The sequence below is a fragment of the Cavia porcellus genome, unplaced genomic scaffold (genome assembly GCF_034190915.1).
Source record: "Cavia porcellus strain 051 isolate PalLab524CR breed Dunkin Hartley unplaced genomic scaffold, mCavPor4.1 scaffold_22, whole genome shotgun sequence".
Lineage (NCBI taxonomy): Eukaryota > Metazoa > Chordata > Mammalia > Rodentia > Caviidae > Cavia > Cavia porcellus.
This window is the reverse complement of record NW_026947505.1, coordinates 35,962,879-35,983,615: the sequence shown is the minus strand read 5'-3', so window position 1 is coordinate 35,983,615 and position 20,737 is coordinate 35,962,879. Positions and strand designations below refer to the sequence as shown.

At 39.5% G+C, this 20,737-nt stretch overlaps 1 protein-coding gene across 1 annotated transcript; it reads right to left on the bottom strand.

The window, feature by feature from the left end:
* Positions 1 to 8,166: 8,166 nt before the first annotated feature.
* Positions 8,167 to 9,799, bottom strand: Ttll2 (tubulin tyrosine ligase like 2). Its single transcript, XM_023563609.1, is given in 10 exon segments — positions 8,167 to 8,215; positions 8,217 to 8,296; positions 8,679 to 8,743; positions 8,746 to 8,772; positions 8,775 to 8,857; positions 8,859 to 8,924; positions 8,926 to 9,277; positions 9,280 to 9,351; positions 9,354 to 9,571; positions 9,789 to 9,799. Coding segments are annotated over 10 exon segments (1,023 nt in total).
* Positions 9,800 to 20,737: the final 10,938 nt, after the last annotated feature.

The window sequence follows — 20,737 nt, the reverse complement described above, 5'->3', positions numbered from 1 at the left end:
ATTCCTCCCTAGAATTATCTATATAATTGTTTTATGTATTGTTCTAGTTTTTATTCTTGTATTCATGTTTTTCTTTTTTCTTTTTTTGTACCACGGATCAAACTCAAAACTTTGTGCTTGTCAGACAGGCGCTGTTATATCCCTGACCCTCTTGTTTATTTCTTGGACTGCATAAAAGAATAACACTGAAAAACATTTAGACTAGCTAAAGAATGAGAACTGTATTTTTTTAATCTAATACTAACCTTCTAAATAAATATCATAGCTTTGGAACATAGTACACTGGATTACTAGTTGTTTTCCTGGTGATCCAGTGGCTAATTGACAAGTGTGGTTCTGTGCTCCAGGCCAGCAACAGAGAGTATCGCGCGGCATACCACCAGCCTAGGAGCAGGTCACAGCTGCACTGCCACAAATGACACAACCTTTTGTGGATCTGTGGTTTGCTAGTTTATTGGGAGGACTTTTGATCTATGGTCATCAGGGATATTGACTTATTCTTCTCTTGTAGTGTTGCCCTAGCAAAATAAATTTGGAAATGTCCTCTCTGCTTCAGTGTTTTGGATGATTTTGAAAACTGATCTTAGTTTTGTTACTGCGCTGGGAGTCATGTTCAGGTTCTTGATGTCCTAAACAAAGGAATAATCAGGACACCCAAGAGTACTAACAAGATCAATGATTTAATTTAAAGAGAAAGACGGGATTCACTCCCAGAGTGGGAGTGGGCCATGAGAATAGTTCATGGCACCAAAGGGGCTTGGTGTTGAAAGCTTTAAGCTTTAGGATTTGAGTAAAATTGAGGGTTTTGACTGAGATATGACTCCTGCCAGGGAGCAGCTTGACTCAACTGCTGTGTGGGCTGGTAGAGTTTTAAATCTTTTATGAGCCTTAGGGGATCTGTCAAGGAATCTAAAGTCCTCAAGGGGTCGAATTTTCATCAGCAGTGACATGGTAACTAGGGTTGAGGTCAGCCAAGGGCTGCAGAAGACCAGGAGGCACACGCACAGGGATTTATTTGTATGAGCTAAGTAACTTAGTTACATTTTGCCATTGTGTTTATTCCTGGGCATCCTGGTCCTGGGCTAAGGCTTAACTCAGAAAGCAAATGTAATCCCAGAAAGTATGCTCCAACGTGAACCAGTCATTTCTATGACTGGTTCCATAAACCATCATGTCTCAGGTTTAGCCCAGGAAGTGGATCTTCTCTTCTTTCCCTAACCCTTTCCTTGGTTATTTCCTGCCATAGATCAGCAGAATATAGCAGTGAAACATCAGGCCCTGGGTATTTATTTGATGGAAGAATTTATTACTAACCTCTCCTTACTCGCTGGCTTGTTTAGGTTTTCTATTTCCTATGATTCTGTGTTGGCAGGCTGTCTGTGTTTAGGATTTATCCATTTCTTTTAGGTTATTCACTTCATTCATAGCAGTTTAATAATTTTTTGTGTTATTTCTGTAGCTCAGTTGTATTGACTCATTTTTGCTTTTATTCATTTGAGTTTTCTTTTTATCTAAATCCAGCTAAAAGTTTATTGATTTGGTTTATCCTCTTTTAAAAAAGAACAAAACAAGAAGAAGAACAAAACCCAATTCTTTGTAAGGGGATCAAGTAGAGGAAGGGAGGTAAGAGAGGGTAATAGAGTGTGAGTCTCATCAAAGTACCTTATATGCGTGTATGAAAACATCACTTTGAAAACCACTATTTGCACAATTAATGTATACCAACAAAAAGTAGACAATGTTTGGAAAACATTTAGATACATTTGTATGTGCACACACAAAACATGACACGTTGATACAAAAATCCAGCGCTGAGGGGAGATATGGTATACACAGAGAGAGGAAATCTTCCCTTTAGTGTCAGATGCTTGGCACTGCCTTATGTTTTGTCTGTCTCATCAATCAACATTTGGATTTTTTTATCAGTGTTTTGACTGTGTGGCATGCAGACTTTTACTTTTATTTATTTATTTATTTATTTATTTATTTATACCAGGGATTGAACTCACAACCTTACACTTACCAGGCAAGCACTTGAGCCACTGAACTAAATCCCCAGCCCTCAACATTTAGAATTTTAATAAAGTAATTTTTTTAAAAATCTACCTCTTCATTTTCTTTATCTCTCTTATAGTTTTTCTAGTCTCTATTTTATTTATTTCTGCTCTGATCTTTATTGTTATCTTCCTTTTACCAACTTTAGGCTTAGTTTTCTTTTTTCAAACTTCCATGGGGTATATAGTATGATTTATTTGAGGTCTTCTTTCCTCACGTAGCTGTTTATTTTTATGATCGTTAACTGTACTATATCAACCTGAGGAAGTCCTGACTAACAGATCAGTAAAGCTCTGAATGTGTCTTTGGATGATTGACATGGAGGCTGCAAACAAAGGAGAGAACCATCACCCCAGATGGGGGTGGCAACAACCAATGGGCTAGCAGCACGGACAGAATAAAGAGGGAAGGAAGTATGCCCCTCTTTTGAAGAGCTCCGTTCTTCACCTTTGAATGTTCTTCTCCAGTTCTATGGGCTTCCAGTGCAGATTCTTCAGCTTTCCAATGCAAGCTCTCTGGCTTTCTAATCCACTCATACTGTGACTCTGCAGCAAGCTTCCAGGTCTTGCACCGTGTTCCTGATCCGCTAGAGTATCCTCGGCTCTCTGTTGTGCAAACAGCTATTTTGGATTTTTCTGCTTCTCATTCTCGGACAGATATTTAGACTCTTGCCTGTCTGAACCTGTAAGTCTACTTAAAAAATCCCTTGTATAGCTGTACATATAATTTGCACCAATTTTGTTCATCCGGTGAACCCTAATACATCACTAAAAAATTCTTAGAACTTCTCTTGCTATATCCTATAAGTTTTGGTACATTATGTTTCCAGTTTTATTATCTGAAGATACTTTAACTGAGTATGGTGGTTCATGCCTGAATTCCCAGCACTAAGGAAGCTGAGGCAGGAGGATTGCTGTGAGTTTGAGGCCAGCCTCAGCTACAAAGTGAGTTCAAGGCCAGCCTGAACTGTATAATGAGAGCCTATCTCAAAAAGACAACAAAAACCACTATGAAATTTCCCTTTTTATTTATACTTTGGCCCATTGATTAGCTGTTAAATTTGCATGCATTTGTAAGAGGTGGGCCTGGCATGAGGTGTTCAGACTATGGACAAAAGCCTCCTGAGTACACCAGAGCAGTTCTCAGGGCAAGGATGCACCTATTGTGGGAATTCACATGTGCCCACCTGCCTTCTGTTTTCTTCCACTATTTGAAGCAGCAGAGGACTTCCCAGAAGCAGGGAAGATGCCAGCGATATGCTCAGGCTCTGGGACTTCCCAGTCTCTAGGACCATGAGCCAAAATAAACCTCTTTCCTTTGTAAACCACTCTCTCAGTATTCCTCTCAGCCACATGCCTGGAGTATCTTACATCATCCGTTGCAGTCTATGTGTGCTCTTAAGACTAAGGTGAGTCTATTGTGAGCTGCATCATGTTGCATTTTTAATATACATGTGCACACCCATGTTGATGGCAGAACAGTTTGTGATAGCTAATCTTGGAAACAGCCCAAATGCCCATCCTCAGATGAATTAGTAAAGAAGTCATGGGTTTTCTTTTATATAGTAGAATACTACCCAGCCACGAAGAAAGATATATTTGAGACATTTCGAGATAAATGGATAGACCTTGAGACTATACTCTTAAGTGAAATAAATCAGACACACTTATGCAAGAATCACATTGTTTCTCTGGTGTGAGAAACCAAAAGTGTAAATAAGGACCCAAATGTATAATAGATGTTGTGGAATAGTAAGAAAATGTTCAAATGGAAAGGAGAAATAAGGGGGTGGGTGAATCAAGGAAGGGAAAGGGAACAGAAGGAAAAAATTGAAACAAGATTTTGTAAATAATGAGGGGAAGAGGGGATGAGGGGAAGGGAGGGGAATAAAGGAAAAAGAAGAATCAAGGTATATCATGTACAGGCACAAACTCCTTACATTGAAGGTGATCATTATGTATATCTGAAATATATCAATAAACTTCATTTTAAAAATCCACTATATACTCTGTATCTTTTGATTAGAAAATTTAAATATTTACATTTAAAGTAATCATTCTCCTTCACTCCTGAAGAGCAGTTTCCTAGATGTGATATTGTTGGTTGAAATTTTCAAAAGCAGTCTTCCTTCTTGGTTTACAGGGTTCCTGTTGAGAGTCCATGGATGGATTTCCTGAGGTTCCTTCCTGGGTGATGAGTTTTTTCTGTCGTTGCTTTCAAGATTCTTTGTATTTGGCTTTTGTCAGTTTGAGTAGGATGTGTTTCAAAGTATTGTTTTTTAAATTTATCTGGCAGTCCTTTGAGTTTCCACACTCATCCCCAAATTTAGGGACTTTCCAGATAGTATTTCATTAAATACACTTTCTACAGCTTCCTCTTTCCCTGGGGGCACTCTCCTTGTCCACACATTCATATCCTTGATCATGTTCCATCGATCCTTTATGCTTTCATCATCTCTTTTCAGTCTTTTTTTCTTTTTGTTTTTCCAACTGGATAATGTCAATTAGCCTGTTGTACAGTTTGTTAATTCCCCTAAATGACCAAGTATGCTATTAAAGCTCTGTAGTAAATTTTTTTCTTCTACCATTATATTTTTCTTCTTTCAGAATTTTGGGCTGGTTCCTTTTATTGGTTTTTATTTACTTATTAAAGTTTTAATTTGTTTTGTGTATTGTTTTCCAATTTCATTTAGGTGTCTATTGGATTTTCTTACATCCCTATTAGTTATTATTTCTTATATCTCTATTAGCTCTTAGCTATTTATGATTATTTTGAACTTTTCTGCAGGTGCTTTTATATACGTCTGTTTCTTTAGGGTTTGTTATTAGAATTTGTTTCCTTTGTGGTGAAATGTTGACTTGTTCCTTTGTTGTCCTGAGTAGGTTTCATTTGTGTCTATGCATTTGAAGGAATAAACTGCAAATTTAAATTAAAAATTTACATTTGTGGATTGAAGAATTTTTTTCTCACATTAGGTCTCTGGGCTGCTGGAATTGTCTCTGGGGTCCAGACTGAATGCGTTGGATCTTGGTCTTGGCTGATGCTGGTCCACATTGGAAACTGCTTTTTGTGGTTCTATTACCTGGAGCTCTAGTGGGCATGGGTCTTCTTTGTCCCTGGATAGGCTGAATTGCCTCAAAAATTCTGACCCATAGAGCTTACTCTGAGTAGAGGGTTTACTGAATAGAGAGGGTTTACTGAGTAGAGGGACTGGCACATTGACAGTGGGGTCCTGGTTAGACACACCTGCTCTCAGGCCACTTCAGTTGAGAAAGGCTACAGCCAACGCGTAGGGAAATTTCACGACTACAATGACACCAGCCACGGTTGGTGTCTGCACTAGTACTGCTATATGTATCCCTCCAGGTCGCTGGCCAAAAAAATCCCCCAAAAAACAAAAAAACTATGCTCCAGCTGCAGATGAGAGAGGCAGGGACTGAGATCCAGCTCCTTTCAGAGATCTGCATGGGGCAGGATGTGGCAACCCTGCCTACGTTCAGACGGATGTGTCTCTGGAGAGGCCTCTGGCAGGCAGACCTGCCCCTACATCATAGCCAGCAGGAATTGGAACTGAGCTCTAAGGATGTTTTAGGATCTGTGCGACCAAGTTCACTGGTTGTAAAACTCACATTGATTCTCTATTCAGGCAGGATTATTTCTTGGCCCATAGCAGGGAGGCTGGAGCTGAGCAGCAGGACCTTTCAGGGGGACAGAAGCTGCAAGCCTGTTGCAGTAGCTCATGGGCAAGTCTCCCAGGAGCTCACAGGGTCCCTGGTTCTTCCTGGAGGGCATCCAGGAAGCTGGAGCCACTGGGAAACATCCCCTGGGATACATACCTGCAAGGTTCCAACAGGTACATACAATAAGTGAGCTTTCCTCCTGGTCCTGTGTGAGCAAGTTAATCTGAATCACAGCTAATCCTAGCTACTGGTTAAGATTCAGCTACTGGCCCTATGTCACAATCTGCATACCTAGGCACTCGCATCCACAATTCTGCCTGGGCCCCTTGGCAATAGTTCAGTAGCAGTGGAGGCCAGACAGAGGTGAAGTCACACCATTTAGGGCTATTTCTGGATCTGGACCTAGGACCACAGTCAAATGGTGCACTCTCTCAAAATGACCTCTTGGGTCTTGAGCTCATTTGGCTTCTCACACACTCCATATTGAATCCCAAGGTTTCCACTGAGCCATATGTAAATGTTCATCCAAATATTTCAACTCCATTGGATTAAGAAACATTTGGCAGATTAGTAGAGCACTCTCCAGAACATAGGTAATCTGAACCATGACCTTCGGTACTATATATGGTCTCTGGCCCCTTCCTCTCTAGTCTTGCTTGCCTGCTCTGCTTTCCAGAGCAGCTTTCTTCTTCCATACCCTTCCCCCATGAGGTTCCTGTTTGGAGCCAGTCAATTATTTACTGAATCTCCTGAAACTAAGTTAAACTAAACCCTTCCTCCTTTAAATTGTGGGTCTCTGGGGATTGTCTCAGTAATGGGAGATCTGACAAATACAACATATTTGTCCATGAAAGGCTGAAAAATTGTTGTAGGGAGACATGAGTGGAAGCCTCTTATTTTTTTTAATTTTTAAATTATTTTGAAGGTAGTAAAATACAACAGAACAAGACAGAATGAAGCCAACTGAGACAGTGCAGTGAAATTGGTACAGAACGTCACAGCAGGTTACTGGGATAACAGTAATAGGTACCATAGTGCATCTTATTATCTTCACAATAGCTGTTATTTCAATCAGGTATAGCAAAATCAAACCAAATACACAACATTATAGAACTTATCAAAACAGAATATTGAATAGAGCAATATAATTAATCAGAACAAAGCAAAACAGTGATACCAGTATTTGCCTTCAAAGAGATGGTAGAAGGATATTCCCCCTATTTGCTATATTGCATATGGTCAACCTCCCAAGAGATGCTCAGATCTCTGGCTCCCATTTGCTAATGGGGGGGGGGCAGGGGAAGTGGGATGATTGGCTTTCAGCTCATGCACCGTAGGCTCAGTATTGCTTACCAGGGAGGCGAGCAGGTTGCTTAGTTTCCCAGCACCCTAAGTTCCATCATGGCTCGGATCTTGGGAGGTGCTGGCTGGTTCTCTCCCTGGGGTGGCCTACACTTGCCCGAGCCACGCCTGCTTACCGAAATCTATTCTATCATCTTGCTGATCTTTGTACTTTTTGATGTCTTTTTCTTTCTGAATTCTTTTAATTCCTTTTATTGAAGCAAAGCACACACATGCCATCAAGAACAGTGCATTCGCAATGTGATGCAGTCATCACCACTGTCTAGCACCAGAACATTTCATCACCCTAAAAGGAAATGCCTGCCTATTCCCCATCCCTGTTTCCCCTTCCTTGGCCACTGGAACCAAACAACACGCTTTCTATGAGTTTCCGTCTCTGGAAATTTTATGACAATGGAACCATGTCACCCATGGCCTTCTATGCCAGACTGCTTTCCCTTAGCATAGTATTTTCAAGTGCTCTTTATGTAACCAGGGATTTTCAGATAGTTTTTAACCATTTAGGAGTGATAGCATGTACGTGCTGGAATGGTCATCAGTAACATAATTACCCAAGATGCGAAACTCTTTAAGGTGACTGGTGGATGCCTATTGGGGAGCAACCTGCCACAGGTCTGATTAGGGCCGAGGACCTATGAATGACATAGCCATTTAGGTTTCTAGTAATTTATCTCACTCTCAATGACTGCTCATGTGGTTGACAAAATAGTTTTGACAAAAAATGATTAATTAAATACCAAATCATTAATTCCTAGGTTTTTTGTACTGTTTTCACCTAATATTCCTTTAAGAAGTTATAATGCTCTTTTCTCATGTCATAATATATGTATCATAATTGTAATATAGCATGTTTACATGTAAGGAAAGAGCTGGGTTCTTCCAAGACATCTGAGCAAATTACACTTATTAGAATTGTCTTTATATCTGCTGCCACACCTTTAGTTCCCATGATATGGTCAAATGCTGAAGGATGTAGTATGGGCTTGTTCTGTTTCTCTCTGGGGCAGGAATACTTGGTTTTCAAAAGTCCATGTCACCTTCTCTTGGTTTTACTTTTTGCTTTGGGAACTTATGTATTTACTAGTCTCTGGAGATCTTGGATTATCTTTTGATATTTAGTTCATTTTTGAAAGCTCAAAGGTAGCTTAATTGAAAGGAAAAATGTGAACAAAGTTGCCTGCTTGGGGATCAGCCAGAACCTGACAAGATACTGAGGGTAATCTTTGTCCTGCAAGGTCATGACCGAATGCATGAAATGTAGGGGGTAAATGCCCTATAGGGGTGTGTCTGCCTGTAGCTTTGGTTTGGTTTTGGATGTCTCTCTTTGTGATAGAAATGAGCCCTGCCTGACAGTATTTGTCTCAGTTGGAAGGTGTGTGTGCATTCAGGATGAGTTCTTAACACTTTCTCCATAGCAGGGTCCTTCTTACTGTGTGCCCTGCCTGTGAATTGCACTAGATACTCATAGGGGAAAGAGTTACTCACACTGCTGAGCCAGTGACAAATATTGGAAAAAGAGACATTAGAATTTCCATTTTTACTACATTCCTTCTCTTCATTTATCAGATCATTTAAGCAAACAGATTCAGTAATATCAAGGACAAGTTTTCTCTTCACTAATACATCTGTCGAACAACAGAAGGGCTAAGTGGAGTTTAGTTGACTTCTAAAAGCATGGTTTCAAGTTCTCATCAATCAAAATATCAAACCAAAAGAGCTCGATGCAATTGGCAGTGAAGAGCACTGGTGATGAAGGTGATGAGGATGATGAGAATAATCACAGGATGGATTTGATGCTACAGCAGAGGGTAATCCACATCCCAACTGGCTGAGAGTCCACTTGCAGCCATGATCAACCACCTCTTTGATCTACTTATAGGATGCTCCAGATTTACTGGTGCTACTGCTGGTCAGATGGGTGTAACAGTTTTGCAACTTAGTGATGGTCAAGTATTCTGTGGCAAGCAGAACTAACCTTTCATGACATATACAAGTGGTCAAAGGCTTAAAGCCTCTACCAAAAACTAAAGTGTTGCAGATATATTTCCAGAATTTATATATGCCATCAAAGATTAGATCTCTAATGTTGCTGAAAATTATTACAGCACTCTCATGAGATAATTCTACCAGCTTGCAAATCCAGGAGTAGTGCTTTATCTCTGGTGTCTGCTTCTCTTTGAATATTCAGGCATGAAGTCAGTATAGTTGATGGTCATGACAAGGATTGAGAAGGTGAATTCCTAAAGGGATACACATACCTTCTCTTCATGTACTGCAGGTGTCAGGCCAGATGGTTCTTCCTGACAAGTGTAGTCATGCCCAGGGAGTGGTTCAGCCACTTCTATATCCTGATGTTGATGCACTTGACCATCTGGAATGAGGAGGTCCTTTCTTACAGGTGCCAATTCTCCACATTCAGCCCCTGATTCCAGTTGCACTCAAGCAGATGCTTTGCACCACATCTGGCTTGCCATCTCCCAAACACAACAACAGAGGCCTCATGAAGCTTGCCCTCTGCAAGTTCATCTTCAGTTAGGGAATGAGTTGTGTTCTAAAAATTGGTAATGAAGAAATGGTTTTATGAGGGGCCTCAAGGTAGTGACCTGGCAGAATTTTCAGAAGAGAGGTTGTGTTGTTTCCTGTGTGCCTCCCTTGCCTTGTACAACCCCATGGATATCCACCTCTTGTCACCTAGAGTCCATCCTGCCACATTCACAGAGCAGGAACCCTATTTTATCACAGTCTCATCCCTGTAAATCTGCTTCTTATGTTCTGTTTCTGTCAGGTTTTAAATGGTTGCAATTACACTACCAAAACTACTTCTAAGATAACAATATGTAATTTATCAACTAGTGATTCCTTAGTGTTATTTCTTTTTTGAAATTCTACATTATACTTACCATGTTTTTCTGTTTTGCTTTTTTTATATAAACAAAAAATGAAAAATAAATTTTTGGACGACATGGTGCCATTATCAAATTGGTGTCCATGCAGAATCTTACTGACCTGAAAGGTAGTAACAAAAATGAAACATTTTTATAGTTAAAATGAGTTTAAGTATGTTCAAAGAAGCTTTAAATCATGATTTCATTTGATCAGTGAGAGTTTTCTAGGCTTGAGAAATTCAAGGATGACAGAAGTTAGATATGAAGGTGCCAGCCCAACTGCTGGGTCCCCTTGAGGTGCCAGCAGACAAAGGTGTGGACCCTTTGAGTAAGTGACAATTTGTGATAAAATTGTTGAGATGAAAACATTGAGCTTTAACAAAACTGTTCATCAAAACCTATGAAAATGTGAAGATTATGTCTCATATTTTAAAAGATAATGGAAAATGCAGATTTGAAATATTCTTCTGAATGGTAAAGAGTGGGAACAAGCTAGTTTTTGAGAAAATTAAAACTGATGGTGGTGCCTGATGTTGCCTTATGAACTGGAGAAGAAGGGAAAAGTGTCAAAGTCTCTAGGAGAATGAAGACATTTGCAAGTCCAAAGACAATGTCTCATCAAAAATTCAGAGTTAAGACAATTGTGATGTACTTCTTTGACAATGTTAGTATCATTCATGCATGATTTATTAACACGTAATAAATAACATAACACGTAATTTGTTGGATGGAGATGGTGTGGCATTTAAAAGTCTGATTGTTGCAAAAGTAGTGAATTTTGACAAATGCTGCATTTTCAGGGAAGTTTTGAAGAGGGAGAAGAAGAAAAGGAAAAAAGGCATAAAGGTAAGGAAACAGTGACAGAGATGCAGGGAGGGAGGAGTGAAGGAAAGAAGAAAGGAGGCAGATCTCACTTGCAACTATCTTATTCTCCAGTTTTCAAACTGGGAGAAGTTGTTCAAGGAATAGAGGCAACCTGTTTCCAAATAATATTCTTTGCAAAACTAGAGGTCCATGGCTAAAGCAGTTTGCTACCAACAGGGCATTGAAGTTAACAGACTAGGGTGGTGGTTCCAAAAATCTGTGAATAAAGCAATGATGACAAAATGAAATTACCCATAAATGGTATTACACGGAACACTCAAAATCGGTAAATCTAGTGTGATTATCAAAAACTTCAATCTCAGTTTACAGTGATGTTTTCAAATTGTATTCAGTGGCATTAACAAGTATCTCAAGCAATATGTGTATACTTTTGTTTGCATGTGTGTGCCGTATCTTTGTATGGCACATGATGTGGCATGTGATGTGTGCATATGTAGTGCATGCATGTTGCCCGTAGTTGTCCATAGTGTGTGGGGTATATGTTGTGTATGGAAGGGTCAGAGTTAAGTAATCACGAATGCTGGATTAAAGAAAGTTGAAGACGCTCTTCTAGGGCTGGCATGTAGTTAGTGCTGGAGCACTTGTGTGGCCAATATGAGGGCCTGTGCCATCCTCAGCATCCCTCCCACGATTCTCTTTCTGCCTCTGAGAAATAGGCCATATCTCCCAAACTCATTTGATCATAAGGACTGTGGTACCTCAGTTACCATTGCACACACCAGGGTGGCACATATTAAGTCAAGCAAACTAAACTAAATAATTGAACAGTTTCTGGCATTTCCATCCTCTCCAAAACTTGGGAAGAAATACATCAGAGGCTCAAAAAAAAGTGCATGACATGAGCCATGTCCCTCTGGAGGACGGGCTGATGGTCAGCCTTTCAGCCTGTGCAGATCTGAGAGCCTAACAACTTCCTTCCTTTCATGAGACCAAGGAAACCAGCAAGTGCTCCTGATGAGAGGTGACATGAACATTCCAACGAGACCTTGTGCATCACAAAAGCTGTGGACACAATGTGCTGCTGGCCTCACATCCCGCTGAACTGTCTGTTTCCCCATTAAAACGTCAATGAGAGACAACATGCCCAATTAGGACTTTTCTCTCCAGGGACAGTTCTGTACTAACTTGAAGCTTTTTTCCTTCTGTCTCTTTTCAATGTGGAGACACTGAGCATAGCAGAAGTTCCTTTGATGAGGTAGTTGAGGTAGAACCAGCATATTAGAAGTAGGTGAGACATAGGGAGAGAGCAAGGATTTTGTCCTCTGGCTGTGAAGAGTGAAGTATAAAGGTCACTGCTACTCGAGGATATTTTCATAATAACGTGTTTTCTTCTCTGGTCTGAGCTGAAGGGAGGGTCACCATACCCAAGAGTAGGGACAGTGACTGATGATGCTGGCTTTTGGCTGTGGTAGTGAATTTAATTGTATATTTACATCGTTTACTTATATTCTAAGTGTATTCTAAATAATATATTAATTAATACTTGAAAATTAATATGTGCTAATGTCTTGTGTATTATAATATATAATACAATGATGATAATAAAGAATGAGGTAGTATTAATAGTATATAGCAACAGAGTAGATATGATTATTTCTTGTGCATCATTATTCATGACATGCAGCGGATGGCTTTGTCTCCTCTCTCAGAACCGTGAATGTATCCCTGAAGCAACGCCTTTAACTTGTTAACAAACAGATTGTTGGAGATCAGCAGGCTGCAGGGCTTGTGTCCTCCAAGCAGGCACTGAACCCCACTGGGGTTCTTCTTTTTTTTTTTTTATTTAAGAGGAAAAAGAGAAAAACACAAAACAAAACAAAGCAGTGTAAGGTTACACATAATACAGAACTACAAAAAAAAAACATAACAGTAAGAAATCACCTGTTAATAGATTACATATTATCATCTTGGAAATAGTTGCTCAAATCACAGTATCAAAGAATACAAAGTAGATATTCAAACAGAGAGACTGCAAACAGCTGTGTTCAATGATCCAAAAACATTAATATAGTCAGCTATTTAACACACCTAAACACACTTGCTGTTATATCCGTTAGAGCTCTTTTTTTTTTCCTCCCTCTCTTTTTTACAACAAAATTTACACATTTTGGATTTTATTACTCCTTAGTTCTTATTACTTTTTTTGGGGGGGGAGAGAATAAAGTCAAATATGGCAAAACAAAGTTGTAAGTCAAAACCAAGGATAGACATAGCACATGATGTAGAACAGAGTACAAGGTTATTAACAATGGTTATCAACATTGTCTCTTGTTTCCTTAAAAGGAATTGTCTATCTCATTAGATATTATAAAGTTGGACAAAACAGTGGAGAACAAGACCAATAAACCTTAGGCATTGTGAACATTACAGGACTTCCAAAGGAGACAATAGTCAAACCAGAATGGGCATCTTTGTGAATCTTATTGCCTTCAAATTAGTTGCCTATACCCTCAGACTTGCTACTATCGCACAGAATGGAACAGAGTCTAATCAGTCAAAACAAGATCTTGGGAGTATTACAGGACTTCAAAACAAGTTAATAGGAGATCGAAAAGAGTTACTATTATATATCCTAATTTTTTAAATTTTTCCCTTAATTAAAATAAACATAAGAAATAGCTAAATAATTTTTTTAAAGAATAGTAGTTACCATAGTGTCTGTCTTTTTCCTTAAAATATTTGGATAAAACTTCATATACTATAGCTTCAAATATTTCCATATCAAAAAGCCCAGAATAAAGCCTTTCTAATTAATAAGTGAAAATTTTATAAGGCTTCAAGGCCACATAATGGGGAATCATGATTATCACATATTTTTATATATTTGAATCATTACTTACATTAGGGAAACTATTTGGTATTCACACATGCGAGATTGATTTATTTCACTTATGAGTATGGTCTCAAGCTGCGCCCATTTATTGATAAATATCTCAATGCGATCCTTCTTTATAGCTGAATAATACTCCATTGTATAGAAATACCACAACTTTTTTATCCATTCCTCAGTTGATGGACACTTGGGTTGTTTCCAAGATCTGGCGATTACAAATTGTGCTGCTATAAACATAGGTGCACATATATCCCTGTGGTATGATGCTTTCAGTTCTTCTGGGAATATGCCTAGAAGTGGAATAGCTGGAATAAATGGGATTTCCAATCCCAACTTTTTGAGAAACCTCCAGACAGACCTCCACAAAGGTTGTACCAGTCTACACTCCCACCAACAGTGCAGGAGAGTTCCTTTTTTCCCACAGCCTCTCCAACATTTGTTGTTGTTGGTTTTCTTGATCCTGGCCATTCTTTCAGGAGTGAGATGGTATCTCAGTGTGGTTTTAATTTGCATTTCTCTAATGACCAATGATGATGAGCATTTTTTCATGTATTTATTTGCCATTTGCATTTCTTCATCTGAGAATTGCATATTCATCTCAGATGCCCATTTTTGGATTGGATCTTTGAATTTTGGAGGTCTGAGTTTTTTTAATTCTTTATATGTTTTAGACAAGAGTCCCTTGTCTGAGAGAGAGTTCACTAAAATCTTTTCCCAGTTTGTGGGTTTTCTTTTCACTATGCTGGAGATTTCTTTTGACATGCAAAAACTTTTTAATAAGAAGTGGTCCCAGTTATTGATTCTGGGAAGTATTTCCCGTGCAGTTTGAGTCCTATTCATGAATTCTCTACCTACTCCTATGTCTCCAAGGTTTCTACCCAATTTGTCTTCCAATAGATTTAGCATTTCTGTTTTAATATTCAGATCTTTGACCCATTTAGATTTTAATTTAGTACATGGTGATAGACATGGGTCTAGCTTTAGTTTTCGGCAAATGGAGAGCAAGTTTTTCCAGCACCATTTATTAAAGAGACTGTCGTTCTTCCAGTGAACCTGCTTGGCTCCTTTATCAAAGATAAGGTGGTTGAGTGTGTTTGTAGTTGTGGTTGTATCTTCTAATCTATTCCATTGATCTTCAGCTCTGTTTTGATTCCAATACCATGTTGATTTTACTACTGTTGCTTTGTAGTATAATTTCAAGTCAGGGATTGTGATGCCTCCTGCTTTGTCTTTGCTGCTTAGAATTGCTTTTGCGATTCTAGGTCTCTTCTGGTTCCAGATGAAATTTAGGAGTGATTTCTCTAGATCTATAAGGTATGTTGATGGTATTTCTATTGGGATTGCATTGAATCTGTATAACAGTTTTGGGAGAATGGCCATCTTCACAATGTTTGTTCTTCCTATCCATGAGCAAGGGATGTCTTTCCATTTTCTGAGATCATCTTCAATTTCCTTTTTCAGTGTATTATAGTTTTCACTGTATAAGTCTTTCACTTCTTTCGTAAGAGTAATTCCTAAATATTTCATTTTTTTGCTTGCTAATGTGAATAGTCCAGTTTCCCTTATTTCCCTCTCTGTGGTTTTGTTGTTTGTGTATAGGAATGCTATTGATTTCTGAGTATTGATTTTGTATCCAGCCACATTACTGAATTTATTTATTGTATCTAAGAGTCTTTCAATGGAGCTTAGGGGGTCTTCTATGTAGAGTATCATGTCATCTGCAAACAATGACAACTTAACTTCTTCTTTTCCTATCTTTACCCCTTTTATTTCTCTTTCTTGCCTAATTGCTCTGGCTAGTAGTTCCAGTACTATATTAAATAGGAGTGGTGATAAAGGACATCCTTGTCTTGTGCCTGATTTTAAAGTAAAGGCTTTCAATTTTTGGCCATTTAGTATGATGCTGGCTGTTGGTTTGTCATAAATGGCCTTTATTATATTGAGGTAAAGACCATCTATTCCAATATTCTGTAGAGTTTTTATCATGAATAAATGTTGGACCTTATCGAAGGCTTTTTCTGCATCTATAGAAATGATCATGTGATTCTTATTTTTGGCTTTATTGATATGGTGGATTACATTTATTGATTTGCGTATGTTGAACCATCCTTGCATTCCTGGGATGAATCCCACTTGGTCATGGTGTATAATCTTCTTGATGATTTGCTGGATCCTATTTGCCAATATTTTATTGAGGATTTTTGCATCTGTGTTCATTAGGGAGATCGGTCTATAGTTCTCTTTTTTAGTTGGGTCTTTCTCAGGTTTTGGTACTAGAGTGATATTTGCTTCCAGGAATGACTTAGGAAGGATTGCTTCCCTTTCAATTTCATTGAATAGTTTGAGGAGTGTCGGCATTAGGTCTTCTTTGTATTTCTTGTAGAATTCTGCAGTGAATCCATCTGGGCCTGGGCTCTTCTTGGTGGGTAAGGACTTAATTACATTTTCAATTTCAGTAACCGAGATTGGGTTATTCAACAATTTTACATCCTCTTGATCTAGCTTTGGCACTTCATATGCTTCTAAGAATCTGTCTATTTCTTCTGTGTTATCAAACTTTTGAGAGTAGAGGTTTTCTACTCTCATAGTAGGTGTTGATGATCTTCTGTATTTCTATTGGGTCTGTAGTGACTTCTCCTTTTTCATTTCTTATTGCATGAATTTGAGCTTTTTCTTCCCTTTTTTAAATAAGGTTGGCTAGGGGCTTATCAATTTTATTTATTCTTTCAAAGAACCAACTCTTTGATTTGTTGATCCTTTGGATTGTTTTCTTAGTCTCTATTGCATTGATTTCTGCTCTGATTTTTATAATTTCCTCTCTTCTTTTGGCTTTGGGCTTGACTTGCTCTTCTTTTTCTAGCTGTTTGAGGTGTAGCATCAAGTTATTTATTTGTATTCGTTCTGTTTTCCTGATGTGGGAACTCAGTGCAATAAATTTTCCTCTCAGGACGGCTTTCATTGCACCCCACAGATTCCGGTAAGTTGTATCTGCATTTTCATTTTCTTTTAGGTATTGTTTGATTTCTTCTTTAATTTCTTCTGTGACCCACTGATTACTCAAGAGTGTGTTATTCAGTTTCCATGTGTTTGTGGGATTTTTGCAGTATCTTTTATCGTTAATTTCTAATTTCAGAGCGCTGTGATCTGATAACATGCAAGGGATGATTTCAGCTCTTTTGCACTTGTTTAAATATGTTCTATGAGCTAATATATGGTCTATTTTAGAAAATGATCCATGTACTTCTGAGAAGAATGTGTATTCTGATGTTGTTGGGTGGAACATTCTGTATATGTCTATCAAACCCATTTGTTCACAGGTATGATTCAGTTCTGTTATTTCTTTACTCATTTTCTGTCTGGTTGATCTGTCCCTTGTTGTCAATGGTGTATTAAGGTCTCCTGTTACAATTGTGTTACTGATAATTTGAGTTTTCATTTCTGTTAATAATTGTTTTATATAACTGGGCGCTCTGGAGTTTGGTGCGTATATATTTAAGATAGTTATCTCTTCCTCTTGGAGTTTTCCCCTTACTAGTATGTAGTGACCTTCTTTATCCTTTATGGTCATTGTTGGTTTAAAGTTCACGTTGTCTGCAAACAGAATGGCTACTCCTGCCTTTTTTTGGATTCCTGCTGCATGAAGAATTGTTTTCCATCCTTTGACTTTCAGTCTGTGAGTATCCTTCTGGGTTAGATGGGTTTCCTGTAAACAGCATATGGTTGGATTTTGTTTCTTGATCCATTCTGCTAGTCTGTTTCTTTTGATTGGTGCATTGAGACCATTTACATCAATGGTTATTACTGTTAAATGTTGGTTAATTGTAGGAATCTTATCTATCTGCTGTTGCATCTTTATCTTTCTGTTCTGTTTAATTATTTGCTTTGCTTAGTGGTTTTTTCCTTTGTGTATCTAAACTGTCTTTCAATATTTTTTGCAGGGTTGGTTTGGTGTTCATGAAGTTCTTCAGCTGTTCTTTGTCATGGAAGTATCGTATTTCACCATCTATTTTAAATGATAGTTTTTCAGGATATATCTAGGTTGGAAATCATTTTGCTTTAGGATCTGGAATACTTCACTCCATGCTCTTCTTGACTTTATTGTTTGTGATGAGAAGTCTGCTGTGATTCTGATAGGTTTTCCTTTATAAGTGATCTGTCTTTTCTCTCTGACAGCTTTTAATAATCTATTCTTATGTTGGATTTCTGGGATGGTGATTATTATATGTCTGGGTGTAGTTTTATTTTGGTTATGACTATTTGGAGTTCTATATGCTTCACTGATCCTGATGTCAGTTTCTGATCTCATGCTTGGGAAGTTTTCAGCTATTGCTTCTCTAAATATCCTCTTGATATCCTTTATGTTGTCTCCTTCTTTTTCATTAATCCCTATCATTCTTATGTTATTCTTCTTTGTATCATCTTGCAGTTGTTGAATTGTTGTTTCCTGATTCCTTGTTATTTTTAAAAGATCTTTCCTTTCCTGTTCACTAGCTGCAATCCTGTCTTCAAGGTCTGAAATTCTATCTTCACTTTTATTAAGGCGGTTTTTACAACTTTCAGTGGAGTTTTTTATTTCCTGTATATCTCTGTGCATCTGCATTATGTATTCTGTTTGTTTCTTATATTGCTCATCTAGGGATTCTATCTTTTTGTTTAGTTCCTCCAATTTTTTATCTGTGTTTTCTTTAGATATATTTAGAATCTCTTTCATTTCTTTTATCATTTCTTCTTTTATCTGGGATATTATTTCGAGTTTGAATTTCTTTAAAGCTTCCTGGAGTTGCTTGTCAACTTCAGTAGCTATTGTGTCTGATATATGAGGAGGATGGGATATATTTTCTTCTAAATACATTCCTCCTAGGGTTTCCTGAGATGGGCTGGAGATTTGAGGTTGTAATTTGGTCTTTCGTTTTGTCATTTTCCTATATTTCTGTGTTTCAAGTGTTATTTGAAAGCCTCCTCAGGATCTGTTGAAAATCCCCTTCTATGTTTGCAGCTACTGAGACTCTGGCACCACTCTACCCCAGGCCATTGGGCCTGCAAAACCAATGGCCCTCCTCTGCTTGTTCAGAACTCCGCGGTTCCAGACAAGCTGGCCCTCAGGGACACTGTGCGCCCACCTGCCCCTTGGTAGATCCACAGCTCTTGGATAGCAGCCGGGTTAAGGTACTCACCACAGGCTGCAGTGCCTCAGGAGCCTGTGATCCCTCCCTGCTTGCAGAGATATCCACAGTCCTCCAGACAAAGGAAGGGCCTCCTGCGGGCACTCCGGATCCACCCAGTTCCTCCTCTGCATGCAGATGGCTAGGTGCGGCTGGGCACAGGCCGAGGTGCCTCAGGAACCTGGGATCCCTCCCTGCTTGCAGAAATATTCACTCCTCCAGACAAAGGAAGGGGCTTCTGCAGGCACTCCGGATCCGCACAGCTCCTCCTCTGCACACCGATGGCTAGGCGTGGCTGGGCATAGGCCGAGGTGCCTCAGGAACCTGGGATCCCTCCTCCTCCAGACAAAGGAAGGGGCTTCTGCAGGCACTCCGGATCCGCGCAGCTCCTCCTCTGCACACCGATGGCTAGGCGCGGCTGGGCACAGGCCGAGGTGCCTCAGGAACCCGGGATCCCTCCTCCTCCAGACAAAGGAAGGGGCTTCTGCAGGCGCTCCGGATCCGCGCAGCTCCTCCTCTCCCCACTGGGGTTCTTGATGGGACAGTGAGGCTGGGAAGGGGGCAGGGGCCCTGGAGAGACAGCAGTGTACTGGCTGCTAGCTCAGCTCTAAGAGGCACCTCTGGAAGCAGCATCACTGCACTGTGTGAATTACAACTACTTCCTAAAATGCAGCCTGCTCCTGCTCACCATGAGGCCCGACACAAGGTACAGAGGTTTTTATGAAAAATATCTGCTACTTTTACGAGTCCCTCTTCCTCTCCCTCTCTCTCTCTCTCCCCCTGTAGTTTCACTAAATCTCAATGGTTAGAGCATGAGATGCCAGGCAGGATGAGAGCCAAGCCACATAGTCTAGAACCTTCAGGTGGACTGTACCCTTTCTTGCTGGACTCGTTGTCTCAGCAGGCCAGCTGGTGTGCACGCAGGGCCACAGGGCAGGGAGGAGCAGGGGTTTCACCAGGCAACTGGAGCGGGACCTTAAGGTCCTGCTCAGGCTCTGAGATGTAAGCCTCTGGCTCTCCAGGAAAGGGCGACACTCTGGAAACCATGAGGCCTCATGGAAACTGCCCTAGTCTCCCTGTTTGCCTTGTGATTGGTAGTGCCCTGCTTTTGGCCTTTGCTCACCTGCTAGCTGTGTTGCTTCAAGAAAAGTGACTGAATATGGGGTTGGCCCCTTATAGCAGCTGCTCATGTGTGTTCTGCTAGGGAAGAGCTGCTCCCTAGTCGTGTGAGGGACTCTAACTTGCTGGACTTGCATGAGTGTGACTGCAAAGAACATCACGTGGTAGTGCCCTGTGAGAGCTCAGGGTGGACTGTCAGGGAGAGGGAGGACTGTTTTCTTCAGTGGAACAGAATGATGTGCCTTTTTTAAAATTAACTCTATCACTACATTTTAGAAATACATATTGATCACATTCATCATCAAGAATTTGTACCCGTACATGATGTATTTTGATTCCTCTTTTCTTCCCAATCCCCTCTTTCCCCTTCTACCTATCTTCCCCTCCCTATTTACAAAGCTTTGTTTCCATTTTATATTTTTTATGTTTTTGTTTCCTTTTCCCTTCCTTCCTTCATCCTTCCCCCACTCTAGTTTCCCTGTCCTTTTGAACAATTTCTTCCCGTTTTACAGTATCTATTGTTTATCTGCTGCTTTGCTTCTTATTTATTATTTCAGTTTCTCATACCAGGGAGACAATGACAATGTGATGTTTACATATGTGAGTCCAATTTATTTCACTTAAGAGTTTGGTCTCAAGTGGTATCCATTTACTAGAAATGCCTCAAATTTATTCTTCTTTATGGCAGAGTAGTAAGTACCCCATTATATATTTTAAAAACCATGTCTTCTTTATCCATTCCTTGATTGATGGGCA